At 44.1% G+C, this 22799-nt stretch overlaps 1 protein-coding gene across 1 annotated transcript; it reads right to left on the bottom strand.

Annotated features, from left to right (window-relative positions):
- Window positions 1-4603: 4603 nt before the first annotated feature.
- LOC123409714 (FHA domain-containing protein FHA2) lies at window positions 4604-10031 on the bottom strand. The gene is made up of 4 exons (XM_045102575.1): window positions 9542-10031; window positions 8584-9333; window positions 6720-6877; window positions 4604-5117 (listed from the first exon to the last, which is right to left on the bottom strand). Exons 2-4 carry the CDS (start codon window positions 9248-9250, stop codon window positions 4908-4910), a joined length of 1035 nt encoding a protein of 344 aa, XP_044958510.1. The 5' UTR covers window positions 9251-9333; window positions 9542-10031; the 3' UTR covers window positions 4604-4907.
- Window positions 10032-22799: the final 12768 nt, after the last annotated feature.

Raw genomic sequence — 22799 nt, 5'->3', positions numbered from 1 at the left:
TTAAATAAAATACTTCCAACATTTATGGGCTACTTTCATAAATCCAAAACTGCATTTATTTATTCTGTTTTGTGATTTATATTCACCCTCAAGACCAAGAATAAAACTCCAAATCATCACATCATCATCTCCACAATAAAATCTAAACACAAGACATTTTAAAATAGCTTTTGGGAAGATGGAATTTTGAACATGAGATAATAGGAAAGGGAAAGGGTTTGAAATTGCAATGAGCTTTGAAAATACCTAGCAACCACTCCTACACACCACACACCATCATCACATGTGCATCAACACATGAAATTACAAGACCCACTCTAAGACATGGCAAGGTATAGATGCAAGCAACACAAGGCATGGTAAGAATGGTATGACATGGATGCATGCATGCAAAAGAAGAAATACAAGGTGACACATGAAATCATACATGCATAGATAGCTCTCATGACAATGTCAAGGTGGTCCCACATGGAAGGTTACAAAAAGGGAAAGCTTTACACTTGGAGCACTACACAAGTACACCCTACGCATGCAGTTCTGATAGTATTGCCGTGGAAAGTAAAACATGCAAGTGTTAAGTAGAGGAGTAAGGTAGGGAGATCAAACGAATGAGGTTGACACGGCGATTTTTGGCATGGTTCCGGTAGGTGGCGCTATCTTACGTCCATGTTAGTGGAGACTTCAACCCACGTAGGGTAACGACTGCGAGAGTCCACGAAGGGCTCCACCCAGGGAGGGTCCACAAAGAGGCGGCCTTATCTATCCCACCACGGCTTCCGTCCACGAAAGACTAGCCTTACTCATGGTAGATCTTCACGAAGTAGGCGATCTCCTTGCCCTTACAAACATCTTGGTTCAACTCCACAACACGAAGTAGAAGGCTCCCAAGCGACACCTAACCAATCTAGGAGGCACCACCCTCCAAAAGGTAATAGATGGGGTAAATCAATGAACTCATTGCTCTTGTGCTTCTAAAGATAGTCCCCTCAATACAAATTTATTTCTCATAGAATATGCATGGGTAGGAGAGGTTGATTTGGTGGAAAGCAGTTTTTGGAGGCTAGAGATGAAGATTCAAATGATTGTATTGGAATATCTTGGTCTCAACACATGAGTAGGTGGTTCTCTCTCAGAAAATGGATGTGGAAATGAAGTGTGTGTTCTGAGTGCTTCTCCCATGAATGAGAGGTGGGTGAAGGGGTATATATAGGCAGCAGCCAAAATCCAACTGTTACACACAAAAGTGCAAACTCGGTGACACCAACGTGGACAACTCTGTGGTATCGACTAGTACTAAAAGTGTGAACTTTGAATCTCGGTGAGACCGGTATATAGAACTCGGTGGCACCGAAAGGGTGACTAACGGTCAGATGGCCAAAGTCGGTGGCACCGATACTCAAACTCGGAAATTCAGATTTTGTGTATCTTGGCAACAGAATGTTGGTCACACTGAACTCGGTAGCACCGATGCAGTTTCGGTTGCACCGATTTGGTGGGAATGGCTAGGGTTATGTCTTGGGTTCAAACTTGGTGGGTCTGATGTGGCAATGTTGGTGACACCGAATTTGTGTATGTGGAACTTGGTTGGGTGAATATGTGGGAAAAATGACTGAGTGTTTTGATGGCTAACTTTGAGCATTTGAGCAATCAATTCATTTTACTACCTCGCCCCCTTTTAATAGTATTGGCTTTCCTATGGACTCAAAAGTGATTTCTCACAAATATAAAATGAAGAGTCTTCTAGCTTGAAGCTTGAGCCAATATTATTCCTTTCTTGCATCCAGGGGCATCTCCACATAAACCTTAAACCATAGCATCTTTTAAACTTTTCTGAAATATACTTGGAAAACACATTAGTCCAATGATGCATATCTTGTGATCAATTATCAAAACCAACGTAGGGAGCAATTGTGCTTTCATCATCACATTAAAACCAAAGTATAATAGTGATCAAATGTTATTACTGCAAAAATAAATACATAAAGTTCATACATAGTTCTCATAAAACAACATACAACTATCTAGAGCATCTAAAACATACATTGAAACTAACATATATCTATGTGAAACATTTAAATGCGATAACAAACATGATCAAAATCGCAACTAAGGTAACGATTGATCCAACAGCATAATGATACCAAGCCTTTTTATCAATGGCATATTTTCTAATCTTTCTAATCTTCAAGCGCATTGCATCTATCTTGATCTTGTGTAGATCGACGACATCGGCAACATGTAACTCCAATTTCATTTTATCTTCTTCAATTCTTTCAATTTTTATTTCAAATAATTGTTTTCTTTTTCAAATAAATTTAAGCTCTCGATAAGACGGTCGGTTGGAATTTCCGGTTCACATACCTCCTACATAAAAATATCTACATCAAGTTGGTTAGCATAATTGTCCTAAACACTAATGAAACAAATAGTTACAATAGATAATATACCACTTCTAAATCATAGACCACATGAGAGCTGACGGGGCGGATATCAAAACCATGGAACTATATAATAAAAACAATAATACAAGCAAGAAAATTCTAGAAGTAACTATCTAAAACATACAAGTAAGATTATTTTCAAAAAATAGATAAGAACAAGAGGCTCACCACGGTGGTTCCAACGACGAGATCGGCGTGGGCGATCGACGGCGATAAGGACAGAAATGGGGACGGGACGGCACCCTACACGTGTGCAAACTAAGAAGTTATTTTGAGCTCAAATTGCATCTAAATCAAGTAAACTCCCACATACACTTCTCCACTAAAACCCACAAATCACTCTACTTCTAAAGCATGAAATAAGCTAAACTAGCAATGAGAGATGAAAGGATGAAGTTGCTAACCTTTCAGAACATTTGGATAGTTGGTGCACCGCCAAATCTAGATAAATCTTGATGAAAATGGAACTTGAAGGAAGAACAGAGGAGAAGAAAGAGGAGAAAGCTTAAGTGTGACTCGGGCACCTCATATCATGTTTGTTTTGTGTGAACTCAAGTGGCATCATGCTCTCAGGCATTTCATCGAGTACCTCTTATGGATAGGAAGGGAAAACAAACTAGCACACACCTTCCACCTTCTATGAGGAAAAAACAGAAAAGAGGGCGTCAGGGGCGAGATATATATAGGCAAATGTTTAGTCCCAGTTGGGGTCTAAAACCGGGACTGAAGAGAGACCTTTAGTCCCGGTTGGAGACACCAACCTGGACTAAAGGGTAACGCGCCTGCCGCAACCCCTGTAGTCCCGGTTGGTGTCTCCAACCGGGACTAAAGGTCCCACTCGACCCGGGACTAGTGCCTGCCGAGCCCCGTCCAGCGTCCTAGCCATTCGAACCGAGACTAATGCTCACATTAGTCCCGGTTCGTAACGTGACCGAGATTATTGCTTCGATCCGGCTAGAACGAAAGCCCTCTTTTCTACTAGTGATTCTTGTGTACTTGATTTTCAGTCACACCATCCTTACATTATTTCAACTTTCGGATTCACTATTGATTTGGACTACAACTAACTTGCGGGCACATTTTAATAACCCTTTACAAAAAACAAAGATCATTTCTTGTGCTCGTTGTGAGATCAATACTCTTGCTTCGAAAAATCACAACTAAACTTAGTGCACTTGTAACATCAATGAATCAACTTCTTGTTAAGGTGGCCTACCATGACGCCAGCCCAATGTACAATGCAAGATGCTTGGAGAGGTGCTTGTGAAAATAAACCGATCTTTTTTTAAGCATCGGTGCTTATTTGTACAGCGTATGCGCTAACTTAGGCGTCTCTGCTATTCAAACGACTAGTGGTGTTTAAGTAAAAAAAAACTTGTTATACGAGCATGTCTCTAAGAACCTGCATTGTGCATGGTCTAAATTGGCCACCATAAACAACTGCCAACTTGCCTATCATTTATTCTAAGTTGCCTACCATGGTATTAGATATACTAACATTATCATAAGTCTCTATTTCCACCATTATGCACACGGACGTGTAGGTAAAATGCAAGGATCCAGAATCACATGCATGAGGCCTTCGGAACATTCTGTGTGGTCATGATCATGCATGTGATGATTCAGTCATGAACCCTAGGTCTAGCAATACGTCGTCAAATTTTGCATTCTTACTTATAGCATTGCCACTCATCATCACATCATGTCACTGAAACTGTCTCCCCGGCAGCCGGCATCACGAATTTGCAATCCCTCACGAACATATTTGCCACTTCCCACGAATCTATTGTTGGCACCATTGCAAATCAAATGTTTCAACATGTAACACTAATGAATCCAATGGTTGTTATTATTAAAAGTAGCATGACTAAACAAGTTTAAATTTCGGCTCTCAATCATGGCAAAGATTGGGGATGTCAGTCCGACGGGTCTGGGGTAGGGATATATACCAGATGGCCTCAATCCACTCCCACGGGGCAACACGAGTTTGCCATTCCGTCCAAAACCACCACAACAATGGAGCAGCACGCTAGGCACGGCAAAAACCAAGGGAGGACACGCCACAGGCTGCTGCTGGGAACAATGGCGCCACGGTCCCAGCATCAGGCCGCCGTGTCAAGCGAGCAGGGCGCGCTAAGTTCTGTTAGTTCAAAGAGGCAACATTAAATCTGAAAGATGCGAACTGCAAAAATACTTAGAAGTCCTTAGAAGTCCAGTCCTGTTACCACATAACATTCTCGACACTACAGAGCTAGAGGTAAAAACACGGGGAAAACCAGCCAGGTTGTACAGTACAGTACAGTACAGCAAGGTTCATTTAACTGATGCAAACTGCAGAGAGAAAATTCAGGACACCACTCGACCTTCCAGACACGAACAAACCGACCGACTGACGGCAGCAGGATGCGGAACAAAACACAAGCAAGGCTTTAGAGACAGCCTCGCCTCGCTGGTCCGTGATCTTCTCTAGGAGAGCAAGGAAACCAGCGAGACGAACTCCGAGATCGCCCTGCCCTTGGACTTCGTGTTGATGACGAAGTGCTCCGGGTACTTCCTAAGCAGCCCCAGCAGCCCGTACCATGGCCTCCCCTTGGCTTCAATGGGCGACCAGTCGTCAGCCGTCAGGTACTTCCGCACCCTGGTGTGGTGCCACACGTTGCCAAACTGGTCCATAAGCTGCGAGTAACCAAACAAATGATTAAGAGCTTGCAAACACTGGTTGCAACTGTGTATCAATCACCGACCCATACTTCCTTGCTAAGCTTTTACATGGCTGGGCGACTGAAGAAAAGGAGATCATCAAGAAAGGGACACTAAAACAAGGGAGTTCTGAATGAAGCAGAACAACATCAGTAATGATGATAGTGTTGCAGTATGTAGCACTAGTATTAATCAATTTTAAAGTGAAAAGTTTAAGATGGCTATAATAAGATATACTTGCAAGCCTTTCCCATTACTTGTACAAGATTATGTAAGTACCAGTACAAAATCTTCCGTCGTGAGTCACAGCTTCACAAATCCCAAGCGACAAAATTCAATGAGAAACATGTTCGGAGTGACAAATGAAGGATGCTACCAGGCAGTCATGCATTTAACATGCTAAAAGCCCTATTATGGCCTATGCGCCAACAACTGCATGCCTTCATGGATTTATATGGTAGTTTTGATAAGCTATTGTACATACACCTACGGGATACAACTAAGCTCCTCCCTTCGTTCAAAATTATAAGATGTTTTGGATATTTCAACATGGACTACATACGGATTGAAATGAGTGAACAAAGACAGTAAAATGCGTCTATATACATCTGATCAGAAAAAAGTTAGAACATCTTATAATAGTGAATGGAGGGATATTAGACAGGCAAGGATGCTAGCACCTGACTTCTATCCCTAGATGATATTCTCAGAAAGCAATTTATGTTATTATCCTTTTGAATCAATAAGTCCTTTGTTAATGTCATCAATTGTAATGATATTCTATTTCAAAAAATTAAACTGTGATGAACTGATGATATAGCCTATCCCATACCTGGCCAAACGGGCCGGGCCGGCCCGGCCCGCCGTAATCGTGCCAGGCACGGCCCGGCCCGCCTGGGCCCGATTAATATACGGGCCGGGCCGGGCCGGCCCGCATGCCGGCCTCCCAGGCCCAAGCACGTGGCCTAATCGGGCCGGCACGCTGCACGCTAAGGCACGGCGGCCCGCGACACGTTTGCTGTTTTTTTCCTCTAATCAAAAATCCCGCCCAGATCCCGCGCCCTGGCCCAGATCCCGCCCTTTCCCCGTTTCCCGCCCTCGCCCTTTCCCCGTTTCCCGGCCAGATCCCGCCCCTCTCCCTTTTTCCCGCCCAGCCGCCCTCGCCCTTTCCCTTTTTCCCGCCCGCTCCCACCATCCCCGCAGTGCCCGGCCGCTCCCCCCGCTCCCCCATCGGCCCATCGCTCCTAATCGTGTCGGGCCGTGCCGGCACGTGGACTCGGAGTGGCAGCCCGGGCACGGTCCACGGCGTGCTCGTGCCTGGCCCGAGCACGATTAGCCCGTGCCTGGCCTGCGGGCAGTCGGGCCGGCCCGGCAGGCACGGCCCGTTTGGCCAGGTTTGGCCTATCCCTTTAATGTATCAAAAGAGTAAGCTACTTTCTGTTCATTTAAATTTTCCAAGCCAGAGTTAGATCCAGTTGATTCACACAAGACGGGTTGGACTAATTTCGGGAAATATAGCATACTTTAGCTTCAGCATCGAAGAGGGATAGGAAATATGTATGTTTTTCCATGACAAACCTCTGTATGGAGTGTTTTCATAGGCATCCATTCGCCGGGGCCACAGAGGTCAGATAACACAGTCGCAACAGATGACACGACTTCTTTCTCTTCCATTTGAAGAATGTGATGGTTGTCCACATCCTTGTCACCCCTTGATCTTATTTCTGATCTATTGTCTGCACAAAATATAAGTCAGTTCAGTTCAGATCAAACAAATACTTCACCACATGTTAAAAGGTAATGAATTTGGTCTTTCAATGGACGAAGCTGAAATAAACAGAATGCAGTAACAACTTTGAAATTGAGGTCCAGAACTGGAAACAGGAACAAGGTTCACCAACATCTTCTAAACTTATATCATGGAGCAGAGGGAGTGCCATTTACTAATTCATAGTTCTTGATAGTATGTCAGCTGCTATAGTGATAGAAATAGCCTAGATAATGTATGTACTTTAATTTATCTCTAGACACTAAGAATGGAAAACGTCAAGACATTCAGATTGAAGCATCTTAAGGTGTATCTTTTAATGTGCAAATAACTGCATCTTTGCTACTTTCTCTCTTAAAGGTAAAAACATAAGAGATGCAGTTATGTTTACACCACTGTTCCAAATATCAGTCAGTTAACTGCCTATATGGTCTGTTAACTGCTATTCGGACCCCTACCGATACGAGAACATGCTATTCGAGCCATTAACTGGTAGGTCCAGTTAATTTGTCTGACAAACCAATTTATCAGCTGGCAGGCCGAATTATCGGCTGCCTATTAACTGCTAGGCATTTTTAGCCCAAAATTGGTCCGTTCCCTCCATATATTTCAATGTGCTTGCCTCAAAAAAAAAAATCAATGTGCAGGTTTATGGCCTTCCAGATCGGCTGCAATATCATCAGAACAAGGCAACACTTTTCCTTGTTGCTATGTACTCCCTCCGTCTGGGTGTTTATTAGGCCCGTGACAGGAGGGAACCCGTCAATATTTATAGGGCCCTTCCATCGATTGCACTGCCCAAAGTGAAAAAGCTTTGTTTCTTTCTCGATCTCCTCTGTTTCGGTTCATCTTCCGGAGCTCAACTAATTTCAGCCGTTGGGATGAGTTCCTGCGCTGTTAAATTGGACGTAGCACTAGTACTCAATGTGCTTCTAATCCTCGTTTGATTCGACATGCATGAGCCACGCAAGCCTGAGCGCGCTGGTTTTCGAAGCAACAGGGAATTAAATCTAGTGTCGGCTGCATTCACGCAAAGCAGGATTACTTTGGCCAGTAAATCGCCTGTGGAAACCAAAGGAGCAGCGCTTTTTTCCTTGGAATTAATTCTTGTGCCTTGGTACCTGAGGTTTGGTCTAGGGGCCTAATATACCTGGACGAAGGGAGTACCTAGGATGTATAAATATGGCCCTAGTTAACCTCCTGATAAATGGGTTACCAATAAATTCAGTTAAATGGCCGATTTGCCAATTAATCCCTACTCAGCACACGACCGATATGGTACCAGTTACCAATATCCTGAAGATTGGTTTACACATCATGATAAGATATTTCTCATGATAATAAAGCATAACGGTCTTACATAATAACACTTGCAATGACAACTAATAATGTATGCTCACCCGCAGTAAATGTATAATCAGAGTTCCATAAGAGAATTGTACAGATAGATAGTTCCTGTAACAGTACATTTACGTTATGATGTGCATATCTGTCTCTAATATGAAAGTTGGCATATCATCTTTAATCATTATATTACTATAATCACATAAAAAGGTACAGCTAAATTTGAATGCATAATCATCATCAACTCTGCATATCTTTTAGAAGAAAAACAAGACGATTAGCAAGGAGAAGTACACACAGTAAAAATGCAGGGCAAGGATAATGCATCACCTTCACCCAATGTTCCTATTGCTTCAACATTGATTCTATGTCCACCATAGATGTCCAAATCTCCAGGAGACTTCTTGGTTCTCTTCAGCTTGCCCTTCATTCCAACTTCACCAACACCATTCCCAATGTCATCACTGTCCCGGCCATAATCACCTTCAGAGAAGCGGTCATGGAACTCGGACACACGAGGGTGCCCTGGCCGCGCATACACTGGCGGCGGGATCTGCGGAGGAATAACAGGGGCTTGCCGAGCAGCGAACGAGGCAAAGATGGACCTCGTGGGCAATAGGAAATAAAACTTCTTGTCTCCAATCTGAAGGAGGTCCTGCGAGTCAAGCTTAACAGGAGGATTTCCGGGGAGGTGCAGGACACCTTCAACAAGGCAGCCGTTCTTGCCGATGACGTCGAGCGCGAAGCGGCGGCGCTGGAAGTCATAGAATATCCGCGCGTGATGGCGCGAGATGTTCATCCCTCCACCAAGGCTGGAGAGATCCACATCCACCGTGGATTTCTTGCTGTTGCGGCCCAGCATGATGGAGTAGGTCTGCATGTAGTACTCGAAATCCTCACCCTGCAGCTTGGCGAACCCTGCCTCCACTTCACCGTCGCCGCCGGAGGGTCCGGCAGGGATGGCACCGGGACCAGCGGCGGACTTGACGTTGGGCATATCGGCTTCAGTTGAACCCTCGATTTTTCGACAAGATTTGCCGCCGCACCTCAGGCCGATCTTGCGCGCGGAAGTAGAGGATCCTAATCGGATCGTGGAACAGAATAATTAGTTAGTATGGCACAAAGCAGCAAGCAATCGGCGATTAGCTGGACGGGCAAAGAAAGAAAAGATTAAGGTTTTGATTATGGTTTTGATTCCGTTTGCTCACTGCCACAGCAAGGAAAGAATCCCAAAAAAAACCAATCAACCCCCTAGAACAGTTCGTCCGTCAGTCTAGGGTTTCCTTACCAGCAAAAGAGGAAATTAATTGGTCCTAGTCCCGTGCGAGTAGGCAGATGTCCTTCTCTTTATGCACCCCGTCCCCGCCCGAGAAATTGCGGGGAAGAGAAGAAGAACGAATGTGTCCGAGGGGAGAAATCAGTGATGATGAATAAGGGGGATGGGAACTTTCTTTAGAAGATGATGATGAACATTGTCGACATGGAAACACCGAAATTCTAAGCGGTGCATCAGGGCCCGATACTAGTTCAATTTGCGAGCTTCTAAAAGGAATTTCGAGTAAATTTCTCAGAACCAGCGAGCACAGCTAGAGCATTTGGTGGAGATGTGTCTGCCCATGAGAGAACGTGCTCACACCGGAATCCAACGGTAGCGAATGCTCGACGGATACTCTAGGCAAATGACAAATCAATACAATTTTTTCAAAGAAAATAACAAAAACCAGATTAGCAACTTAAATCTTCTGAGTTTGAACTGCCCAGGAGGAGGGGACCCTCGGACTGCTCGCCATCTTGTGAGCTCGGTGCACATCTATTTCCCTAATACCATTTTCCTTCATGAAATTAGTCACTCAAAAGATAGAATGAAGAGATACTGATTCTGTTTAGGCCAGAATGGTTTTCATGCGGTGGATAGTACGAGACTTAGTGACAACTTAGCTCTTTATAGCCATGAGTCGAATGATCTTGATGTAAAAAGCTACGAATGATAGATATATTGATGCGCGTGTGACTCTTCATGTGGGTGAACCTTCATGAAGGCTTACCGCGTTTACGGCAAGCCCCGGACGGAAGATCGTCATCGCATTTGGTCGCATCTCCAGGACCTTCACCACCGAGTGAGCATGCCTTGAATGGTGATTGGTGACTTTAACACGACTATGTGGGGTTCGAACACTTCTCTGAAACTCCCCCTTCGACGGGTCAAATGATTAATTTCATGATGTTCTCAAAGTTTGTGGTCTTGGTGATCTCGATTTTGCAAGTCTACCTTATACGTCTGATAATCGCTGCAGCAGACGAGCAAGTGTCAAAGTTCGTCTTGATCGTGTAGTCACCAACAACGCTTGGCGGGATATTTTCTCGAACGCCAGGGTGAATCGCCTAGTGGCGCCGAGCTCACATCACCTTGCCATCCTGTTGATGTGTGTGGTGGAGGAGCCCATCCATACGTCTGGAAGGGGATGTTGTTAGTGCGAGGTCATGTGGGAGAGAGACCCAACTCTCCATATGGTAATTATGAACACTTGGAACAGTTCGGTTTTATGCTAAATTTGGGTGATGTTGCGGCTGGTTTTGGTAATATGATGAAAAAGCTGCAAGAAAAGAGCTATAAGAAATTTGGTAATGTCATTAAGGAAATTAATATGTCTCGCTCTTGTCTTGAAGAGCTTATGTCCATAATGCAGACCGCGAAGAAATTAGGGGAGCAAATGATCGGATGAATGAAATCATGTATTGCGAAATGATCTGGATGCAAAGATCCCGTGTTCATTGATTGTGGGAGGGGGTCGTAACACATGCTTCTTCCATCGGAACACAGTGTAGCGGGCAAGGAAGAAACATATTAAATCACTTTTGAATGATGCAGGGGTGGCACATAACGATCATACGTCCACGACGTCTATGACCATGACATATTTCTATGATTTGTTTTACTGTCGATGCAACCTTCTGTCTTGATCTGGTGATTAATCTTATTGATGCTTGTGTTACTAATGGTATGAATGACGCGTTGTGTGCAAAGTTTACAAATAAGGAGATTGTGGATGCCACATTCCATACAGGACCACTTAAAGCTCCGGGGTCGGTCGGCTTCCCTGCTTGTTTTTTTCAGAGAAACCAGGCTTTTATAGTGTAGGATCCGAAGTATGTATAGAGGGGGTGATTAGACTACTTGACCAAATAAAAACTTAGCCTTTTACCAATATTAGTTGTGGGCAAGTTTTAGCAATTATAGAAGTCAAGCACACCCTACACATGCAAGACTAAGAGTATAGCAGCGGAAAGTAAAGACGTGCACATGTAAATAGAGTGTAGGGATAGGAAGATCAAACGCAAAGATTGACATGGCGATTTTTTGGGTGGTTACGATAGGTGGTGCTATCGTACATCCACGTTGATGGAGACTTCAACCCACAGAGGATAATGATCGTGTGAGCCCACGGAGGGCTCAACCCATGAAGGATCCATGGAGCAGTAACCTTGTCTATCCCATCACGACTTACGTCCATGAAAAACTAGCCTCACTCGGGGTAGATCTTCATGAAGTAGGCGGTCTCCTTACCCTTACAAACTTATTGGTTCAACTCCACAACACAAAGTAGGAGGATCCCAAGCAACACCTAACCAATCTAGAAGACATCACTCTCCAAAAGGTAATAGATGTGGTAGTACGATGAACTCCTTGCTCTTGTGCTTCAAATGATAGTCTCCTCAACACTTAATCACTCTCTCACAGATTTGGCTTGGGTGGAAGAGATTGATTGGGTAAAAAGCAATTTGGGGAGGCTAGAAATGAATATTCAAATGGTAGGATTGGAATATCTTGATCTCAACACATGAGTAGGTGGCTCTCTCTCAGAAAAATGGATATGACAAGTGTATGTGTGTTTTGAGTGCCTCCTATATGAATGAGAGGTGGTGGAGAGGTATATATAGGCATCTCCAAAAATCCAACCGTTACAACATTATTGCCCAACTTGGTGGCACCGACTAGTGCAAAATGTGACAACTTTTGTCTTTTCAGTGAGACCGGTATATGAATCTCGGTGGTACTGATTTTGGTTGGCCTAGTCAGTTTCCACAACTCGGTGAGACCGATTCTCAAAACTCGGAAATTCCGATTTCAAGAAGTTGCTTAACACAGGGAGGGGCGCCGATTTTGATTGCAGCGAAATGGCACTTGGTGTCACCGAGATGCTAGGGTTTGGCATGGGATTTGTGTGGTGGAAAACTCGGTAGGGTCGAATGGAAAGAGTTGGTGGCATAGAATTTTGGATTTTGTGGATTTTGACACAATATTTGTGGGAGAATTTCATGAGTATTTTTGGTGGCTATCTCTAAGAACTTGAGCAACGAGATCAGCATAGTCACCTCGTCCCCTTTTAACACTATTGGCTTTCCTATGGACTCAAATGTGATTTATCACAAAATATAAAATGTAGAGTCTTGAAGCTTGTTGTGAATAGATGTTCCTTGCATCTAGGGGTTCTTCTCACAATCCTTAGCCAATGCATCACTGAAATGTTTGTGAAATATACTAGATGGAATCATTAGATCAATGACACATATGTTGCTATTAATTACCGAAACTACGTTACGGAGAAGTTGTGCTTTCAATCTCCCCCTTTTTGGTAATTGATGACAACATATAGATCAAAGCTTTGATATAAGATATAATCAATGAATGGCATCGTCGCTTTGAGAAGTATGTGAAAAGCAAGAGCTCCCCCTAAATTTGTGCATTGTTTTAAATCTGCGTTTGAATGCAAATGCACCGATTAGGATCATGGGTCACTCTTCCATGTCACGTACATCTTGGTGTTGCGCATAAGTGATATGAATGGATAGTAATGCACATAACACCAATCAAATGAGTGAATGATCATCATATAGATAGCTCAAAGGTATGAAATAGTAGCATCAGCAATCAAAACGTATGATCAAACACAATCAAGTTTAACACATCCAAAAGAACCAAAAGTTTTAGAAAACCAAAGAGAGCAACAAAAACAACACACACACACACACTCTCTCTCTCTCTCGAAGCCCTATTGATCTATACATTTACCCCCCCTTTGGCAGCAAGTTACCAAAAAGCTCAAAGGTCTATAGCTAAGCGCCTCTCTGGGCTCGATCTCCTTTGGTAGAAGTTGACAGAGTTGACAGGAGAGCGTCAGCGAAGGCTTCAGAAGATCTCCTCTAAGGTGGTGGTGTAGGCACTGGAGGTGCATGAGCTGGTGAAGCTGATGGAGCTGATGCTTGGGATGATGAAGATGGTCTGGACAGAACTATCACGGGTGCAGATTTGGCCTGGGTCCTGAACCGAGTGGTAGTTGGGATAGATGTATCATCATCATCACCACTGCTGGAGCTGGGAGTGTGCACTTCATCAACTTCATGCTTAAACTGATTGACAGTGATTGTTAGCTCAGTACCTTGATATCCAGGTCATGGAATTTTGTTTCCACAATCCTCTCGAGAATCTTTTGATTCATCAAGATATTTGTAATGTTCTTCTCCATCCCTTGGATGGTGCTGGTAAGAAATGCCATTTGATCCTCTTTGGATCTCAACTGTGGAGATCTAGCTCCTCTAGCTGCCTCAGCCTCTGCCTCAACACGTATCTCTGCCTGTGTTGTAACTGAAGTAGGATGGGTGGGGTCCATCACTACTTCATTATCTTCAAAGGATGGATGGAGTGGCAGGTGTTGATGATCAAGCAAATACACGTTCTTCCCTATCTTGGAGTTGATCAACATTTGGATGTATGGTGCGTATCCGCAAGATCTCTTGTGATCAGCAGTAGTCCTTCTGATTGTCTCTACAATCAGGTCCATCACCCTAATCCTGGTGTGGGTGTCTACATGGTGCAACATGTTTGTGGAGTACCCCTTATCATTTTATCATCGCCTGATTTAGGCATCAAGGTGTAACTCATTATGGTGTTGGTGGTTGGTAAACCTTCTTGCGGGAAGTAGACAGAGCCAAACTTGTGGGTCTTCAGGTATTGCTTGGGCACTGGGTTATACATATTGGCCATAGAATTTTGATTCATCTTAGCCTCAGTACTAACATCCAAGTCATTCTCCTATACCTTTGGGGCTCCTAAGATGGTAGCCCATTCTTCCACTGCTTATTGGTACCTATTGCCTTCAGTCATCCATACAATTCTACCATCAGGATAAAAGTGAGTTGTGAAGTAGAATTGCATGATCATCTTGTCGTTCTAGGTTGTAATCTTATTGCCAACAAAATCTTCAATATCAATGGCTCTAAAGTTTTCTTGCACATGAGGGAACTAATCCCCATATTCCTTGATGTAGTCCTAGTCTACATACATCATATCGCTAACAGCTGGACTCTTGTCCAAAAGCACTGACTCATGGAAATCATGTTCTCTATAGGATACGAAGTATGTCTAGAGGGGGATGATTAGACTACTTGACCAATTAAAAACTTGGCATTTTCCCAATTTTAGTTGTGGGCCAGTTTTAGCAATTATTACTAGTCAAGTTCACCCTACACATGCATATCTAAGAGTATATCAACGGAAAGTAAAGAGATGCAAATGTAATGTAGAGGGTATAGAAGGAAGATCAAATGCAAAGGTTGACACGACGATTTTGGCGTGTTCCGATAGGTGGTGCTATCATACGTCCATGTTAGTGGAGACTTCAACCCACAAAGGGTAACGACTGCGAGAGTCCACAGAGGGATCCACCCACAAGGGGTCCACAAATAAGCGGCCTTGCCTATTCCACCATGGCTTACGTCCACACAGGACTAGCCTCACTCACAATATATCTTCAGGAAGTAGGCGATCTCCTTGCCCTTACAAACTTCTTGGTTCAACTGCACAACATGAAGTAGGAGACTCCTAAGCGACACCTAACCAATCTAGGAGGCACCACCCTCCAAAAGGTAATAGATGTGGTAGAACGATGAACTCCTTGCTCTTGTGCTTCAAAAGATAGTCTCCACAACACTCAATCACTCTCTCACAGATTTGGCATGGGTAGGAGAGATTGATTTTGTGGAAAAGCAACTTGGGGAGGCTAGAGATCAAATTTCAAATGGTTGGATTGGAATCTCTTGATCTCAACACATGAGTAGGTGGCTCTCTCTCAGAAAAATGGATCTAGCAAGTGTGTGTGTGTGTGTGTGTGTGTGTGTGTTCTGAGTGCTTCCCCGCGAATGAGAGGAGGTGGAGGAGTATATATAGGCATCCCCCAAAATCCAACTATTACAATATTATTGCCCAAATTAGTGACACCAAAATGAATCTCGGTGGTACCGAGTTGCACTAAATGTGGCAACTTTTGAATTCTCAGTGAGACAGATATATAAATCGCGGTGGTACCGATATGATGACCTAGGGAAATTTCCAAATCTCGGTGAAACCGATTTCAAACTCGGAAATTCCGATTCTTGAAATCTGCTCAATAGAAAGTTGGTCACATGCTTTAAGTGGCACCGATATGAAACTTGGTGGTACCGAGAGATTAGGGTTTGGCAAAGGATCTATCACTAGAAAAACCAGTAGGGCCGAGTGGGAAAAGTTGGTGGCACCGATTTTACTATTTTGGCTTGGGACAGAGATATTTATGGGAGAATGACTGAATATTTTTGGTGTCTATCTCTAAGCACTTGAGCAATCAATTCATCATAATACCTCACCCCTTTTAATAGTATTGTCTTTCCTATGGACTCAAAAAGTGATTTCTCACAAATGTAAAATGTAGAGTCCTCTTGCTTGAAGCTTGAGCCAATCCTATTCCTTCCTTGCATCAAGGAGTTTCTCCTCACAATACTTAGCTAATGAATCTTTGAAATTTTCTAAAATATACTTGGATAAGATCATTAGTTCAATGATACATATGTTGTGATTAATTACCAAAACCACCTTAGGGAGCAATTGTGCTTTTGGGCTCCCCCTTTTTGGTAATTGATGAGAATATATAGATTAAAGCTTAAAAAAAGATATAATCAATTATTAGCATCATCGCTTTGAGAAGTATGTGAAAAGCAAGAACTCCCCCTAAATTTGTGCATTATTTTAATTTGCGTTTGAATGCAAATGCACAATCGATTAGGATCATGGGTCACTCTTCCATGTCGCATACATCTTGGTGGTGTACATAAATGATATGAATAAATAGTAATGCACATAACACCAAACAAATAAGTGAATGATCATCATGTAGATAGCTTAAAGGTATAACGTAGTAGCATCAACAACCAAAGTGTATGATCAAACACAACGAAGTTTAAAGCATCAAAAGACCAAAAAAAATTGTAAAACCATACGAGAGCAAATAAAATGCAAAACTCTCTCTATTGAAGCCTTAATTTATCTATACACTTCTCCCCCTTTGGCAACAAGTTACCAAAAAGTTCAAAGGTCTAGAACTAAGCGTCACTCTGGGCTCGAGGTGTCGGCGAAGGTGCAGACGATCAAGTTAATATGCATGCTTGCCAATCTTGGCATTGATGAGCATCTGAATGTAAGGTGCACAGCCACAAGATCTCTTCTGATCTATAGCAGTCCTCCTGACAGTCTCTACTATCAAGTACATCACTCTGAACCGGGTGTGGGTGTCTAAGTGGTGCAAGATGTCTATGGAATAACCTCTGAACATCTTATCATCTCCTGATTTAGGCATCAGGGTGTGTCTCAAAATGGTGTTTGTTGTAGGTATTCCTTCTTGCAGAAAATAGACAGAGCCAAACTTATGCGTCTTCACATATTGATGGGGCAGTGGATTGTACATGTTAGACATTGTGTTGTGGTTCATCTTGGATTCTGAGTACACATCCAAATCTCCCTCTTGAGCCTTTGGGGCACCAATGATAGTGGCCCACTCATCTATAGTAGACTCATACCGGTGACCTTCCATCATCCATACTATCCTTCCATTAGGATTAAAGTGAGCAGTTGAATAGAATTGCATGATCATGTCATCATTCCACACAGTCATTTCTCTGCCAACAAAATCTTCAATATCAACTAGCCTAAAATTTTCTCTCACATGAGGAAAGTAGTTCTCATTGGCCTTGATATATTCCCAATCAACATATCGCATGTCACTGACTCAAGGACTCTTGTCAAGCAACATTATCTCATAGAAATCTTGTTGCTCCTTACCGTGGAATCGAGGATCAACAACAATTCTTCTCGTGATAGCATATGGATATGCACTCCTCCACAACCTCAAACCTCGATCCCTTCTCTTCTTCATATCCTCGGCAATAGGATGAGCAGCATTGTGCACTGGCAAGTGAGATCTAAATTTCATCAGTATAGGTGCATCTCCTTCTTCCCTTGCAGGAAACTCTTTGGATGCAGAGCCTTTGTTCTTCTCCGTTGCAGGTATATCCTTTGTAGTCCTCTTGGGAGCTACTCACTTCTTAGGTGTAGAAGGCTTGGGTGCAGACTTATTTGGCATAGCATCAACCATGAGCTTCTTCTTCTTACCTGGAGGACTCTCAGCTGGGATTTCTTCCTCCTCGTCATGAGCAGCTTTTGCTGGGTCTTCATACATTGATGTTGGCCTTCCAACAACATGCACTACTCTCTTCCTGGCTCTTTTCCGACCTCTCTGCTTAGCAAGCCTGGAAGAAGTGCCTTATAGGGTGATCTTCATCCATTTCTGAGTTGTCATTGGAGCTCTCACATCAGAAGGTCTGGCATAGTCCTTTCTCACAGTCTTTCTAACACTAGTATTCTCCTTCTACTTCTCGGGAATGATCTCCTGTGGGATAAAATTGGCATCTTCTTCATCTGAATTAAGCTTCTCCCTGGACCTGGTAGCCGCCTTGGGCAAACCATCGGAGCTAGGTGTACCTCGGTCCGAAGTTTTCCTATCTGGACTAGTACCTGAATCCATCTGAGCACTAGGCTCACTGAAATTGTTCTGACTATCCTCTGATCCTGACATTCTGACTGTCGGGGATATAACCCCAAGATTTAACCCACCCGATGGGGCCGGGTCAAGCCGCAAGTAAAACATGAGAAGATGGGCCGGAGGACTTAGTCAAGAAGCCACCAAGCGGCCCATCACCAGGAGACGGTGGCTCAAAGACATAAAAGGCAAGAGACGCTGGAAGTTTCCCTGACTTGGGAAGAAAGATGAGGTAGATTCGTAATAGGTCACGGGTACTATTCGACCCAGACTCTACTGTAAACTTGGGGCCTCTACCTATATATAAATGAGACCCCTCAAGTCAGAGAGATCAAGTAAGAAACCCTCGAGAGCTAGATTAGCGATTCCGCACCCTTGTAATCGAGATTCCCATCAATACAAACACAAAGTAGGACGCAGGCTTTCACCTCCATCGGAGGGGCCGAACCTGGGTAAAACCCCCTCTAGTTTCCCAATCAACCCCTTCGAGTCGCCACACCATGACAATGGACTCACCACTAAGTCCATTCACAAGGACACTTGAAGTGACAAAACCACGACAGTTGACGCCCACCATGGGGCTATCGCAAGGTGGAGTTGAGTTTTCGGAGGGAACTCTTCCGGGAATTGAGAGCTACGTGGTGGGTCAGATGACCAAAAGTCACCGCGGCAAGATCTACATCGACTATTCAAACTGGGATCTTGATACCGACTCAATCGAGTACGGATATTGGGTTCCCTTTAGCAATATTCACATCTTCATCGGTAAGATCAACGAAACAACACTCGAGCCAGATAACAACTGCAACCTCGTCGAGCTGGCTCACCGCAGCTAGAAGGATTGACCGAAGCCATGTCATGGCAAAGGACGTCAAGTCACCTTATTACCACGGTGACAGAGACGCTAAAATCCAAAGTGACAACAAGCGGTATCGTTTTGAATCTGGTTTAGAATTTGCGGCTTCTACTAACGCTTTCCCCAAGACCCATCGACGAAAAGGTCGCCCTAAGGACCAACAGAGGAACGTGATGCCCGATTTCGAGGTTGCGCTCAAAGCGCCTTGCCCTAAGCATGGCACAAAGGAGAAGCCAACCAAACATGCATGGGTGGACTGTTATATCATGCATGGATTCTAGAGGTAGACTCTCAAGAGACACGCCAAGACGCGTTGGAGTCAGGATTCCCCTGGCGTGTCACATGGAGATTTTGGACAGTCAAGGAGCGACCAGTATCATGTCTTCACCACCAATGCTTGCAAACGAGATTCAAAGGTTACAAGGAGGGCCATTAGAATGGCCGAGCCGACAGTTCGAGAGTACCTCCGTTGGTCTGAGTAGAAAATCACATGGAGTCGTCAGGATCACCCACCACGGGTTGACAATCCTAGGGAGTTGGCTTTAGTGGTAGCACCTCAAGTCGGCGGCTATAACCTCTCAAGGGTCCTCATGGACGGAGGAAGTAGCATCAACATACTGTATTACGACACCTTTTGGTGGATGAATCTTCCCGACAACAGTTTGGAAACTTCGACCACTGTTTTCCATGGCGTCGTTCCCGGGAAGTCGGCATATCTAGTTGGCCGGATCAAGCTTGATGTAGTCTTTGGAGATGAACACAATTACAGGGTCGAGCCTTTGACTTTTGAAGTCGTAAAAATACAAAGCCCTTATCGCGCCCTCTTCGGAAGACCGGCTTATGCACACTTCATGAGCCGCCCCTGCTATGTTTACCTCAAGCTCAAGATGTCGGGTCCTAACGGTCCTATCACGATGAAGGGAGATATGATGACGACTCAAGAGTGTGAAGAAGGGGATGCAACCTATGTTGAGTCTGCTAGTGCTGCCAAGGAGCTGAAATTTTATAAAGCTAATGTTGACATGGACGATATGAGTCCTCTCAAGAAGCCAACTATAGAATCAAAAGAGCCTCTAAAGTTTAATCCGGCCGAAGATACTAAGCCGGTTGACTTTTTCCCAGGCAACTCGTCCAAGCAATTCACTATTGGGGCCGACCTGGATCCTAAATAGGAAAGCACTCTCATCGAGTTCATCTGTGAGAATCAGGACATCTTTGCATGCAAACCTTCTGACATGCCAGGAGTACCGAGAGAACTCGCTGAGTACCACCTTAATGTGGATCCCAAGATGAAACAAGTGTGCCAATACCCCGCCGTTTTAACAAAGAGAGACGCAAGGCCACTAGGGAAGAGGTAGCCCGAATCATAGTTGTTGGGTTCATCGTTGAAGTGTTTCATCCCGAATGGTTAGCTAATTCAGTGCTCATTCTAAAGAAAAATGGCACCTGGCACATGTGTGTTGACTACACAGACCTCAACAAAGCTTGCCCTAAAGATCCTTTTTCCCTCCCGCGCATCGATCAAATCATTGATTCTACGGCGGACTGCGAGCAATTATGCTTTTTAGATGCATATTCAAGCTATCATCAGATCAAAATGGCTAGGGAAGATCAGGAGAAGATGACTTTCATAACCCCCTTTGGTGCTTTCTGCTATGTTTCTATGCCACTTGGACTAAAAAGCACAGGGGCGACTTATGAGCGATGTGTGCAGAATTGCCTTCATCTACAGATCGGGCATAATTTTCACTCCTATGTTGATGACATCATGGTGAAGTATAAGAAGAAAGAAACACTTCTGGATGATATTAAAGAAACATTGACAACCTACGAGTATACCACATGAAGTTGAACCCGACAAAGTGTGTGTTCGGGGACCCTGCTGACAAGCTACTAGGTTTCTTAGTTTCAGAAAGTGGCATTGAGGCCAATCTAGACAAGATCAAGGCGATAACTTCATTGGGTAAGCCGACTAACATAAATCAGGTTCAACGCCTGGCAGGACTTATTGCAGCTTTGAGCCGATTTATAAGCCACCTAGGGGAGAAGGCGATACCTCTATATCAGTTGCTGAGGAAAACAAACAATTTTGTCTGGACTAATGCGGCCGACGAAGCTTTTGAGGCACTCAAGAAGCAGTTAGCCGAGCCTATGGTTTTAGCCACCACGGCTAATAAAGAGCCGATGCTCCTGTACATTGCTGCCAACTCTAAGGCAGTAAGTGTTGCAGTCGTTGTTGAATGGAAGGAGGAAGGAAATGAATATCCAGTCCAACGGTTGGTTTATTTCGTTAGTGAGGTTTTAACCCTGTCCAAGCAACAATACTCGCACTCGCATAAGCTCGTCTTCGGGATCTTTAGGGTGAGCCAGAAATTGAAATGCTACTTCCAGGAACACACAATCACAGTGGTTTGTTCAGCACCTCATGGTGACATAATACAAAATAGCGAAGCAACTGGACGGATTGCTAAGTGGACAATCGAACTTGGTCCACATCAGGTGAAGTACATGCCTCGGATAGCTATCAAATCTCAAGCATTGGTAGGTTTCATCAATGTCTAGATTGAGTTGCAAATACCAGAAGACAAGCCAGACAATACATATTGGACCCTACACTTCGATGGGTCCACACAGTTAGAAGGATCCGGGGTTGGGGTCATGTTAACTTCTCCACGAGGCGACAAATTCTGCTATGTTTTACGCCTCATGTTTCCCTGCACCAATAATGCGGCTGAAAACGAGGCTCTATTACATGGGTTAAGGATGTCCAAGGAAATGATCCTTAGCCAGGTAAGATGTTTGGGCGACTCAGATTTAGTGGCACAACAGGTTTTAGGGACTTGGGATTCCAAAGATCCTTTGGTGGCGAGTTACGAGCAAGCTATTACCGAGGTGGCGGGCTACTTTCATGGATTTCAAGTCGACCATATAGATCACCGGCTCAACAAAGTAGCAGACGCCTTATCACGGCTTGGGTCTCAGTGAAAGCCAGTTCCCCCTAATGTTTTTCTGGATGTTCTTCACAATCCCTCAGTAAAATTACCGTTTGAAGAGGACTTAGCAATTCCATACCAAGAGTGACAACTAGTGGCGGATCTCCAGGCGACCCAAGAATGGAGAGTGCCATACTTGACATATCCCGCTAGAGGAGAACTCCCATCCGAGGAGGTTGAGGCTCGCCAAATAGTGTGTCGGTCTAAATCTATGAGTATCATTAAAGGCGAGCTACATCGGCGGAGTAGTACTGGTGTGTTCTAGAGATGTGTCTCTCCCGAAGAGGGGCAAGAAATTCTAAGTGAAATCCACGCTTGTGATTGTGGACATCATGCCAACTCAAGATCTTTGGTAGAAAATACTTTTCGACATGGGTTTTATTGGTTGATGGCTCATGCAGATGGAGAAGATCTTGTGCGCAAATGCGATGGCTGTCAGAAATTTGTGCAGCAAGCTCACGTACCGGCTCAGGAATTGCACATGATCCTAGCCACGTGGCCATTTGCAGTGTGGAGGCTTGATATGGTTGGACCATTCAAAATTTCACGACTTAAAAAAGACCCATCTCCTAGTGGCGGTTAATAAGTTCACAAAGTGGGTTGAGGTAGAACCTGTCAGTAATTGCGATGCAGAAACGGCGGTGAAATTTTTGAAGAAGCTAATCTATCATTTTGGCTATCCCCACAGTATTATCACGAATATTGGTACCAATTTATCAAAAGGGGTTATGGAACAGTCCTACCAGAAGGAACACGTCCGACTTGATTTGGCAGTTGTGGCGCACCCACAAT

The sequence above is a fragment of the Hordeum vulgare genome, chromosome 7H (genome assembly GCF_904849725.1).
Source record: "Hordeum vulgare subsp. vulgare chromosome 7H, MorexV3_pseudomolecules_assembly, whole genome shotgun sequence".
Lineage (NCBI taxonomy): Eukaryota > Viridiplantae > Streptophyta > Magnoliopsida > Poales > Poaceae > Hordeum > Hordeum vulgare.
This window is presented reverse-complemented; position numbering and strand designations above follow the sequence as displayed.